The sequence below is a fragment of the Bombus bifarius genome, unplaced genomic scaffold, assembly GCF_011952205.1.
Source record: "Bombus bifarius isolate JDL3187 unplaced genomic scaffold, Bbif_JDL3187 scf7180000007996, whole genome shotgun sequence".
In the NCBI taxonomy this organism is placed as follows: domain Eukaryota; kingdom Metazoa; phylum Arthropoda; class Insecta; order Hymenoptera; family Apidae; genus Bombus; species Bombus bifarius.
This window is the reverse complement of record NW_022884376.1, coordinates 1227338-1238498: the sequence shown is the minus strand read 5'-3', so window position 1 is coordinate 1238498 and position 11161 is coordinate 1227338. Positions and strand designations below refer to the sequence as shown.

Sequence of the window (11161 nt, the reverse complement as noted above, 5' to 3'; positions counted from 1 at the left end):
TATCGTGAACTTTAAAAAGTTTCCAGGAAATCAAACGAACTTTGTTTGAGAGATATTAGGGGACGACACGTATGATTCTCTAAAGAAATACGTATATTTAATACATCATAGATCCATATGGCGATTATGAAAAATATGTAGTACAAATGAAATACAATTGTATTAAAAAATCAAATAAACTTAGTTACAATTTAAGAGCATGATTTTGCCGCGTATTGTGATTTGAATAATCAGCATTTAGCATGATCACGTGACATCGTGTCTGCACCAAAACGGAAATTCGTATTCGCGGCGCATGTCAGCCGCCATATTCCTTACATTGTCGCTTATACGAAATTATAAGGCGCGCGCGGTAAATACTGTTTTCGTAATACGTTAAATTTAGTTTAATTTGAGAAATGTCATTTGGTACGGGATTCGGAGGAACAACTTCGACACCCGCTCCTGCGTTTAGCTTTGGTGCAACGGCTTCCACTACGGCGACACCAGTAAAACCGGGTAAGTTGTCTAGTTTATAGGTTAAGTCACATTTCGCTCGTTCTATAGTTACATGTGACCTTTTCAAACGTATTTTCATTAAAGTTATCATTTTGTATTTTCCATTGGTCCGAAATCTATCATATGTCTTATAACTTTTCCAAAACTTGTCTTTGTAGATATTCTTGGAATATCAATTCGAAGAACACTCCACTTTTCAATGTGTTGTTTCATCACAATGCCTACTCATAATATAATCAGCTTGCATTACACTTTTACGTCGCACGTTAATAATTCCTCAAAACTGTGTTTTATTCGATAAAAAGTTATTGCAAGTTTTATGCAAGTTAGTGTCAAAATCAGTTTTAATTTCTCAAAGAGCTAATGCTGGTTTTATTTGTAGTGGTTGAAAGTTTTCCTAGCAGAGGCTGATTCAGTCCTGTACATCCTGGTTCGCATTCCATGTTTCCCTTCCCAAAGAAATTATTTCTCCTCTTTGACTTAGTTACGATACATGCCGTAATGCAGCATAATAACAATATTATAAAAAGAGCGGTTAATAAAGCAATTAAGACCGGCGAATGGCTGGAGGACTCCGTTGGTCGATAATACTCTTGCGTTGCCACAATAGCTTTTGCAAATGTAGATGTTTCTTGTATTCTCTGTGGAACTACGGTAGCAACTGTATCCTCTAAGTAAAACATTTCACTTGGAATTTTACCCATTGTTGTTATCATAACATCTGCTGTAACGTCCTTCGCAAATTGCAATGGAACATGTTATAATTTATGCTATAATATAGAATGTAATAATATGTATAAAAAAAATTCTAAAACATACTCCAATTGTTATATCTGTAGTACCAAATTCGTGCAACAATTCAGTAGAATAATCGATAGGTTCACCAACATGACGAAGTGCAACCTTCCTACCAGATATTGAAGCTATCTTTAATAATTTTTTAGCAAGTTGTCCATATTTGCCTCCCTATTTAATTTCATTAGTCGAATTAGATTTTCACTATACTTTTGCTTTATTAACAGCCTTACCTGATTTTGCTCATTTATATACGACATATTGTTTTTTGCTATGCAATTATCTATAATTCAGGAACTTTTAATAAATTTTTATCATGTGAACACGAATTATATGATTTTTTCGATGCGTTTGAACGCGTGTAGTTAAACTTTACGAACGAATACAGTGCAAATTATTATTGCGATCTGGTGCAAGACATTTCTGTCATATACTAGTTTTTCTACTTGAAGCAGTTTCAAATCAGTAAAAACAAAAGTCAACTTTTCAGTAAGAAAATTGTACAACTTCATAATATATATATATATATATATATATATATATATATATATATATATATATATATATATATATATATGTATATCTTTACATTTTTTCATAACCGACGTATTTATGTACCTCGAACGTCTCGTTTCTATATATATTGCTTATATAGTTATATGCCGTATCGTTATTAAATATTGAAACCAAACACTTTTTCAGGGTTTGGAACGCCATCTTTTGGATTTAGTACGCCGGCTACCTCAGCACCAAGTCTCTTCGGTTCCTCTTCAACTCCAGCAACAGGAGGATTTGGAAGTGGTACCACTTTTGGTACGCCAGCTGCAACTGGTTTTGGCAACACAGCAACAGGTGGTTTTGCCTCGGCACCTAGTTTTGCTGCTTCCGCTACTAGTTTTGGAACTACTCCAGTGTTTGGTACGCCTGCTTCATCGGGCACTGCATTCGGCACCACTTCTGCTTTTGGTAGCACACCAGCTTCTACCACTGGATTCGGTACATTTGGAACCACTACGACATCGTCTTTAGGCTTTGGTGGTTTCAGTGGATTTGGGACTACAACAACCACCTCTGCGCCTTCCCTCTTTGGAGGATTTGGTACTACAAGTACAGCCCCTACTTTTGGTACATCTACAGGTTTTGGTGCTTTCGGCGCAAAACCAACGGCAACAACTACAACCACTGGCTTTGGTGGTTTTGGTACAGGTTGGTGGTAGCTGCGCCATTCCTTTACTTATCAACATATTTTTTACTCAGATTAAATTATCTATGCAGGTACAGGATTTGCGGGGTTTGGATCTGGGTTAGCACAGACTCAACAACAGTTTCAGCAACAACAACAGCAGCAACAGCCCGTTAATACCATATCCGAAGCGTTATACAATGCCGTATTTAATTGCCAGTTATATAACGATGAACGTGACAATATTATCGCGAGATGGAACCTCATACAAGCTTTATGGGGAACTGGAAAAGCTTATTATTATATGAATGCTCCACCTATAGAGCTTAATCAAGAAAATCCACTATGTAGATTCAAAGCTATCGGGTACAGTCGGATGCCCGATGCTGATAACAACGACGGTCTGGTAGTACTCTGTTTCAATAAAAAGAAAAAGGATGTTAAAGAGGGCGAGGCACAATTGATCGGTTTTATGAATAATATTTTGGGAAATAAACCGAATTTATCGCTTACAATAGACAATATTAAAGCAACTGGAGAAGACAAAAGTCAGGTGACCATTTTTATCACTGAAAAAGGAATTACCGGAGCTCCAAGAAAAATCCCTGCCAGCGAGTTAGTTGCGTATTTATCGCAACCGATGCAAAAGCAACAATTAGTGCAAAATGGTGTAGAAGATATGTTACCTTTAGTAAAATTAGATCCTGCACAGCTTAAGGAATACTTAGACAATCCGCCTTGTTCAATCGATCCACGATTATGGAAACAGGCTCAACTGGACAATCCCAATCCAGAACTTTATATACCTGTGCCAATGATCGGCTTCCAACAAGTTAAACACAGGTTAAAGTGTCAAGAAGAAGAAACAACAAGGCATAGAAATTTCCTAGACATGGCGGCTGATGAAATACAAAGATTACAGAGACAACATACGGCGATACAAGCTAGATTAAAGGAACATCGGAGGACTCTGTTAGAACTACAACACAGGGTGTTGCAGGTATGTAAATGTACTTTCTGGTAATTATTTCAATTAGCATACATTCAATTTATATATTTAAATATTTCTTTAGGTACTGGTACGTCAAGAAATTACACGTAAAGTTGGGTTGTCTCTGCAACCGGAGGAAGAAGTTCTAACACGTAGGTTCGAATCTATGCATTCCCAAGTTAGCGCTCCAACTCAGTTCAAAGGTAGAATTAGTGAAATGCTTTCTCAATTGAGAATGAGAAATCATATAGACACACAAAATCAGGAAAGGTATGCGATGGACCCCATAGCACAGGATGACATAAAAGCGGTACGTAAAGAAAATGTTTACGAAAAAGTTATCGCAGACTACATACGTAATCGGTGCTTTTTTTTTTTATTAGTACCTAACAATGGAGCAACAGGGCATGGCACAACTTATAGCAACGATAAACTCCGATCTAGAAAGTTTGAAAATCATTAAAGACGGCATGTCTGAACTCTTAATGAGTCATAATATATCGTGAGAATTATATATAGCAACGCAATTTTCTTGCGTATTTTTGTCAACCTACTTAAAGAGATATGGTCATTATTATCGCCGATAATAAGATTGTAAATCCAGCTAACAACAGAAACGCTGCACCTCCGTAAAATCGATGCCATATTCATTCTGAATCTACTTCCTAACTGCTACTATTGATTTTTTTTATTATGAGTTAAACACGTGTCTTTACGATGTTAAACTTTATTTTGCTCGAAGATAACGTTTATCAATTATGATAATTTCCCACGTATTAAATGAGTGGTGTCAATATCGAATCAACCTGTTTTGGCGATATTTAACAAGAGAGAAGTTTTTTATAGACGTGACCGTTTTGCTGATATTATCAAAAATGCGGTTATACAATACTTCCAACATCGAGGGTAAGACAAAACTTGTTATGTGCTAAGAAAAGAATAAACATTTTTTACATAAATAATGTTTTTATTGAATAGTTTAATGTCGTTAAACACGCTTTTCTCATTGCAGTACTTTCCTTCATACGTCTAACATCTTGAATACCTTATACATAATACAACTTTATATACATATTATACATAGATGTTGAACATTACATATCGGATCACTTTTTTCAGACACATTATGATACAGCGGTCGTTTGACCGTAATATTACTTGGGAGTTTTATGAAACACGTTTTATGTTCTCATTTACTTTACTCTATTTTGTTTGTTAGGTTTTGGTTTAACGTGTGTATATACAGGTATCGACGATGATTTCGTTCTAGACGATCGTTCGAACTACCCGTAAATCTAAATCTGAGACTCTTCTAATTACGTTGCTAAAGGAGTTATTAACGAATTAAGATTGAGCAAACCTCATTCGATATCAAACTATCTCTGCTTCGACTAACTTCATCGTTCGACAGACATTAACGTATTACAATATATTTGGCTTCACAGTCTAACGAAAACGGACAACTTTCTTTTCACCAACAACAAACCTTCCTTCAAACCGATACATTTTATCAACCTTTATCTGTCTCTAGTATTAATCAACTTTTATAGTTTTTAGTTATCATCGAATCGAATAAACTAGGCAAAACTAATAATCCTCAAACGTTTTACGCTGCCTCGCTAATCTCGAAAGACTAATTTGACGTAAAATGACGGAAGTAAAAACCATGGCCCGAGTAGAAATTCAAATTCTCCAATGTTCAAAGTCGCCCTGGATTTATAGAAAATACCGAATAAGACGTTACGACCTAAGACTCGAGGCACTCGATTCCAGGACGGCCTCGAAGATGTTCGAACCCTGGCCACGGTCGGTAATTTAAGGCTTCTCCAGAATTTCAAAAAATTCATCGATTCGTTGCGAGAAAAATATACCTACATAGTTCCGAGCGTTCTAATTTTACTCGTTGCAACGCTAACTTCGATACGATGTGAAAAATTCTCCTTATTTATTGATTGTCAAATCCAATGGAAGATCCTGCTCCATCTCTACCACATTCTCGTTCTTGACTCGAAGGTCTTGTCCGCATGTATTGTTCGTGTCCACAATGTTGCCCCACATATTCTGTAATCCGTATTGCAGATCCACCGTGCCCAACAGGTGTCTGAACAGAGGATTCTGCGTCTTGAGGATTAAATCCGACAGAATCTTCGTTTTCTCCAAGATATTGTCGTTACTGTGCACGCAACACTTGTGACGACAACAGCAATCGGTGGTGTCTTTGCACATATCCTCCTTGGTCGGTATTTGCTCGACCTCCATTTTCAGGTCTTCCGCTCGTTTTATCACAGAATGTCTCACTGGATCGCAAATAACGACGTTCTCCTTTTTGCAGGGCGTGCTGTTGATAATCGACTCGATGTTCCTGTAATCGACCGTGCTGACCTTACTAGGGCATTCGATGGGTTCCTCGATTTTGATGGGCGTCGACTGCATTCCGATATGAGGCAACGTGTCGGGGACATGGTGCGGACTGGTCCGAGGCGAGACCGACTGAACCGATTGAGGTGGGCTCTCCTTGATGATCGGGTTGTTGGATACGTACATGGGATTCACCTGAATTCTGTCCGGTATTATGTAACTCTCGTCATAAATTCTCGGATAGATCTTCACTTCTTGTTCGTAGGTCTTTCTCGGCGTGATGTGCTCCTGTTCCTTGCGCTGGTCTTGCAGGTTGTACATGTTATTCCACTCGACGAAATTCCTTTGCTCCTCGAAGCTATTGCTGGCCTTTGGACTAGACCCTGATACGCTGCTCTCGATGCTGCTGTCTTTCTTGTCGGACGACTCGGAATGGGTACTGCTGCTCTGCTTCTCCGGCGTTACGGTATCGAATCTCGCCTTCTCCTGTGAATTGTTTTCCTCGAAACTTTTCTCTTGCACCTTGTCGTTATTATTCACGTAGTGTCTGTAGGTTTTCACGTGTTTACGCAGGGAGGAAGGATCGGTGTACCTCTTGGGACAGCCAGGTACCTTGCAGCAGTAAGGCTTGTCCACGGCGTGAGTTCTGGTGTGCTTGAACCTGTCCGAGGAGTTGGAGTAAGCTTTGTTGCAGCCTTCAACGGGGCAGACGTAAGGGCGTTCACCGGTATGAGAACGAGCGTGAATCTTTAGGTTTTCCGCTCTGCTGAAGCTTTTGTCGCATTGGAAACAGTGATGCGGTTTCTCGTTCGTGTGCGTTCGAACGTGCACCAGCATCTTGTACCTGGATAACGAAAGAAGTAGCGAGGTAAAACTCGAAACTCGAAACTCGATCGGTTTTAAATTCTAGAAAAATAAAAAGAAGGTTTTACCTGGCGTTAAATCCACGTTCACCTCTGGCACACCCTTCCCAGCCACAGTAAAAAAGACCACGTGGTCCGGGCGCAGCATGAAGTCGCGCAACGTGTCCTGCCAGCTGTTCCAAGGATGTGAACCAACGACCACAATTTTGCCATCTGCGAATTGGAGCAAGACGCGTTAGCCTTTGGTCTCGCCAGTACGATTTTAATTCGACTCGCTGTGTCGTCCGTCAGCATCGGGAACGTAAGTAACTACGTATTAAGCGATCGCACGGGAATAGTCGCGAAACGTTTAGGGCTATTGATCTTTGATCGCTGGATCGTTCCCATCAATCGTGCCGTTCATAAGATGATTATCGTTTAAGGCCAATATCTCGAATCTTGTATTCTTCCCGTCAATCGATCTATTTATATTACTTATTCACCCTGTCGCTCATATACCGGGAATTTCTAAATATAACCAACACGCGCGAGAAGGGTCGCCCCGTGCATCTTGATCGTTCGATCGATTCGCGCGTCGCTGTATCCCTACGCTTCGAACTCGAGAGAAACGCTCGTGAAACCTACGAAAAGTCTCGTTCGCTTCGAGATCGACTCGAGTTGTTCCCTGGTTTTCAAGGTTGCGCCGCCAGTAGCACGCTATCACGTGAACCAGAGTCGACGTACATAAACGTAAATAGTGGGATTGAAACGACGCGACGCGGGCGTTCGGTTGAAATATCGACGCGCGATTTACGTCAAGAACATCCGTTCAACCGACCAATTGATACCAATTCCGTCCGTTGTGCAATTGGCGTCGCTTGACACCAGTTTATCTGGACACATGGGCTTTGATACTATCACAGCAAACGACGTCGCATCCGTGAACGATATGCTCGCGTAAAAGGTTGTGGATCAAGGCGACGTCAGCTAATCCCTCGGAACCGCTCTTACATACTCGCGTAATCGCCGGTAGAATTTTCTCGTTTTTATCAGACTCACGTTCGCGATCCCGCGAATTCACGGAAAATTCAGCGTTTATCGAATTTCAAGGAAAACGAAAGATTCGGCGTGTGACGCGTACGAGCGTCGCAATTACAACGATGCGACGACAACATCGTCCACGATTGCCACGGTGATAACAAAGCAGGCATTCCCGAGTGCACGAGGCTACCACATGCAAAGCGCGAGCACGTAACGAGTTGTTGACGCGATAAACGATCGCACCGTTTCGCCAGCCGAAATCTTCTCGACGAAGCTAAATGCCATCTTACCGTGTAATCGCGTATCGTTGTTTCAGGGTTATCGAAATTTGACATTTGTTTCTAGTATTGTAATCACTTAGATTCGTTAACCGCTTCGATATCTCGCTATCCTCTCCCCCCGCTGGCTTTACTTATTTTTATACTTTGTCTTTTTTTTTCTTTCTCCAACTTGCGGTTCTCGCTTGCTGGATTCTTGTTCGAGTTTGTGAAACTCGCGCGATAAGGTGTTTCCCTCGATCGATTCGCGCGAATTTCGATCGAAGAGCTGCTAGACAACTCTTAGAGTCTCGGTCGAATCTAGCGGGAAGGGGAGAGCAAAGAAAGAGAAGGAAAGATGTGGAAAAAGAGCAGAATGCCGTTTGATATCGCGACGGATACGGGAAACTGGTTAGAACCGGAATGGGACGCGTGCTGCGAACGTAACCGCGCGCGCGCGCCGCGGATAAATTAGCGTCACTTAAGAGAGTTGCGCGTGAATTGCGCGCGTTTCGCGTAGAAACTCATCGTCCGGTGACCATCGTCGACTAAAACCGTTCTTCGTGTGAACAGTCGCTCGAAGCGAGTCGTTTGGGCGAAGGACGAGCGAAAGAAAACGTAATTGCGCATCAGGCTATTTTTCTGATAACGAGATGCACAACCGAAAATAAACAGGCGTTTCAGACTCGGTCGGGTCTGACATATCCGCGTTCGATTCAGATAACGATCGCGTATTCGTAAATTCCGTTCCGGACGAGCGTACGGTAACGACACTAGGTGTTGGCAAAATATCTTTACTACTCGAACGAACAGCGTCTCGAACTGTCTCTGAAAATTTGTTACGAAACTCTAGCTTAGGACTATTTTAGAATGGAAATAGCGGTGTACAATTTACCTGCATTTTAGTTGAGCATTTTCGCCGCGTCGAATGGAGCCAAGTTCCAAGCTGGAATTGGAGGCGTCCGAGTCGCTGTGAGCTGGACTAGGTGGTCCACCGTTTGCCAAACCATCCGGCGAGACTCCCAAACCCGGTATCACGGCCGACGGGGAAGTTGCGAGTTCTTCCTCGATCGGCATGCTTCGTGGCCAAACCGGAAGGTCCAGCGGTGCTTGTTGTTGCAGGCTGAGGCTCTCGTAGTAGCTGGGGTTTGGGCTGGTCGAGTAACCGGAAATCGGGCTGTAAAAACCCGGCACCACTCCTAGCAGCGTGCCCGGATAGCGAACAGAGCCGTACGGACCAACGTGGCTTGGCATTCTACCCGGAACGTAAACGATCATGTTTTATTCTTTCTTGTATTTATCTGTTGCCTTTAATTTCGTTATGTCGAGGAACTCGCCAATTTGATCGAAAAACGTGCAAATTTTCCTGATACCGGTTCGCCGTGTACGTCGTCTGGATCAACGAGAACTTAGGTGAGAAAGGATCGGAAAAATCGAACAACTATCGCGTTCACTTTGATAGACAATTTTATAGAATTTGGAATGGATTTGTAGGATGGAAAGGAAATACGTAAGTTTTAGGAATGTAATTTTGTTTCATCGGCTGCCTATATCTATCTGGCTGTGATCGACTCGTGCCACCCGTTGATCGGAATCGTCCTTTCCTCGAATCGCGACCTCGAACGCCTTCGAAAATGTCGTCTTATCAACGAGTTTCGAAGGTGACGTCTCGTTTATCTCAATTCGTAACGAACCGAGAGAACGATCGGCGCATCGATGAAAATCGTGAACAAGACTTTCCAGGTCTTGCCGTATCCTCGTGGGCTCTCTTTCGAACCTGGTCGCGCTTTCGATTCCTTTTCCTGAACACCGTCGCCAACGACAAGTCGAGCACGGCACAGTACGCTCACATACACACTTTCGCCGTAGCGCGCACACTTTTATCACACTTAGTCCGAGTCCGTATCGTCAGATGTACTTGAACCGGTTCGACTTGAGTATACGGTAGCTCAGGAATTGTTTGCTGTACTCGATCGAGAACATAACTAGGCTGGCCCGTGACAGACTCATCAAACGCGAGCACCCTTTCCTCGTGGAGGCCGTCGCTTTCGCCGAACGATACCACCGATTCGATTTGCAAGCCCGATCGAATCGACTTGAGGCTTCCGTGGCGCACGGAACAGCCCCCTCTGACAGCCTACTGCTGGTCTGTCAAACGTTCCACAGATCGGTTCCTGTTGACGCTAGAACAACGTCGCCTCCATCTTTTCGTTTCTCTTTCCTCGTATCTCGTCGTTGGATCTCTCTGCCTCGACTTCCCTCTTTATCTCGGAGCGAAGATCTCGGCTCCGGTTGGCAGCGTGACGCGTCGATGATCAGGTGGTCGGAGTTACCCCCCAGGGACGTCGATGAATCGCGTACCACGGTGGTCGACTACTGGCGCAGACGCGTATCGATGATCCTCGTCGAGTAACTCAAGAGCCAAAGACTGATAGACAGAGAGCGCGCAGCGTAGCACAGAGAAGGGAGAAGAAAGGCAGTCGAAGAACAAGAGGAAGCCGTCTGTTGCGAAAAGGCTGCAACGAACGTGGAACTAATGTCAACGACGAACCAGCCGCTTTATATATAGCCGCGCTATCGTCGCCGATAACGTCCCACGCCTCTCCGCCCGGGCGCACCAATACATCCACGTTGATAACAACCGACTGCAATGCGTCAGTGGACGGAACCGTGTGGACTTACCGATATCTTCGAAAGCAACGTTGGATAACTCGTTATGTTACGGAAGATGAAAACGGCGCCAGTTTTGCCAACATTTGGAATTTACAGGATCATCGACGATTGTTTGTCGGTTGCTTATCTCGAAAGACGATACGCTTCGACAAACACGATTTATACGAACGTTTACTCTTAGTCGAATAACTTTTCTTTTTCATTTTCCAAATTTACACGTCCAAAAAAAAACGAAAGAATATCCCCAAAATCTTCCGATTTGTCGTGTCTTCGAGTAACGGTACGTCAGCTAATGTTTCGAGGAATCGTAGAGAATCGTCGAGAAGCTATCTTGAAATAACTCGGAATTCTTGAAACTCGGACGTCAGCTGGATTATTCGAACGACGCCACGTTTAATCATCGGTAGCAGCTTCCGAGTCGATCTGTAACCAGTCGTTGCAACGAAAACCGATGGTTCTGTGCCTTGAGCGAGGAAAAAGACGGCGACAGGTGCTACAATCGTTTAGGATTCGCACCCGTGAA

The 11161-nt window shown here is 42.7% G+C and overlaps 3 protein-coding genes across 4 annotated transcripts; 1 reads left to right on the top strand and 2 right to left on the bottom strand.

Annotated features, from left to right (window-relative positions):
• Positions 1-296: 296 nt before the first annotated feature.
• On the top strand, positions 297-4955 carry LOC117206060 (nuclear pore complex protein Nup54-like). 2 transcript variants are annotated; one of them, XM_033445057.1, is made up of 5 exons: positions 297-498; positions 1996-2499; positions 2569-3476; positions 3550-3777; positions 3851-4955. In XM_033445057.1, the coding sequence occupies exons 1-5, from the start codon at positions 399-401 to the stop codon at positions 3971-3973; spliced, it is 1863 nt and encodes a 620-aa protein (XP_033300948.1). In that variant the 5' UTR covers positions 297-398; the 3' UTR covers positions 3974-4955. The 2 variants fall into 2 exon arrangements, with proteins under 2 accessions (XP_033300948.1, XP_033300947.1); XM_033445056.1 differs by having other exon boundaries at positions 1993-2499.
• LOC117206062 lies at positions 518-1816 on the bottom strand. Its single transcript, XM_033445060.1, has 3 exons — positions 1527-1816; positions 1318-1464; positions 518-1232 (listed from the first exon to the last, which is right to left on the bottom strand). Exons 1-3 carry the CDS (start codon positions 1551-1553, stop codon positions 843-845), a joined length of 564 nt encoding a protein of 187 aa, XP_033300951.1. The 5' UTR covers positions 1554-1816; the 3' UTR covers positions 518-842.
• Positions 4471-10507, bottom strand: LOC117206061 (zinc finger protein ZIC 1-like). The gene is made up of 3 exons (XM_033445058.1): positions 8861-10507; positions 6758-6901; positions 4471-6669 (listed from the first exon to the last, which is right to left on the bottom strand). Exons 1-3 carry the CDS (start codon positions 9241-9243, stop codon positions 5409-5411), a joined length of 1788 nt encoding a protein of 595 aa, XP_033300949.1. The 5' UTR covers positions 9244-10507; the 3' UTR covers positions 4471-5408.
• Positions 10508-11161: the final 654 nt, after the last annotated feature.

Coding starts and splice junctions, on each gene's coding strand:
- LOC117206062 (XM_033445060.1), bottom strand. CDS start 1,553: ATGTCGTATATAAATGAGCAAAATCAG. Junction 1,465..1,526: donor ATATAAATGAGCAAAATCAG/GTAAGGCTGTTA, acceptor GAAATTAAATAG/GGAGGCAAATATGGACAACT. Junction 1,233..1,317: donor CTACAGATATAACAATTGGA/GTATGTTTTAGA, acceptor CAATTTGCGAAG/GACGTTACAGCAGATGTTAT.
- LOC117206060 (XM_033445056.1), top strand. CDS start 399: ATGTCATTTGGTACGGGATTCGGAGGAACAACTTCGACACCCGCTCCT. Junction 2,500..2,568: donor CTTTGGTGGTTTTGGTACAG/GTTGGTGGTAGC, acceptor TTATCTATGCAG/GTACAGGATTTGCGGGGTTT. Junction 3,778..3,850: donor CACAGGATGACATAAAAGCG/GTACGTAAAGAA, acceptor TTTTTTTATTAG/TACCTAACAATGGAGCAACA.
- LOC117206061 (XM_033445058.1), bottom strand. CDS start 9,243: ATGATCGTTTACGTTCCGGGTAGAATGCCAAGCCACGTTGGTCCGTAC. Junction 6,902..8,860: donor AATGCTCAACTAAAATGCAG/GTAAATTGTACA, acceptor TCCAATTCGCAG/ATGGCAAAATTGTGGTCGTT. Junction 6,670..6,757: donor GAACGTGGATTTAACGCCAG/GTAAAACCTTCT, acceptor TTCGTTATCCAG/GTACAAGATGCTGGTGCACG.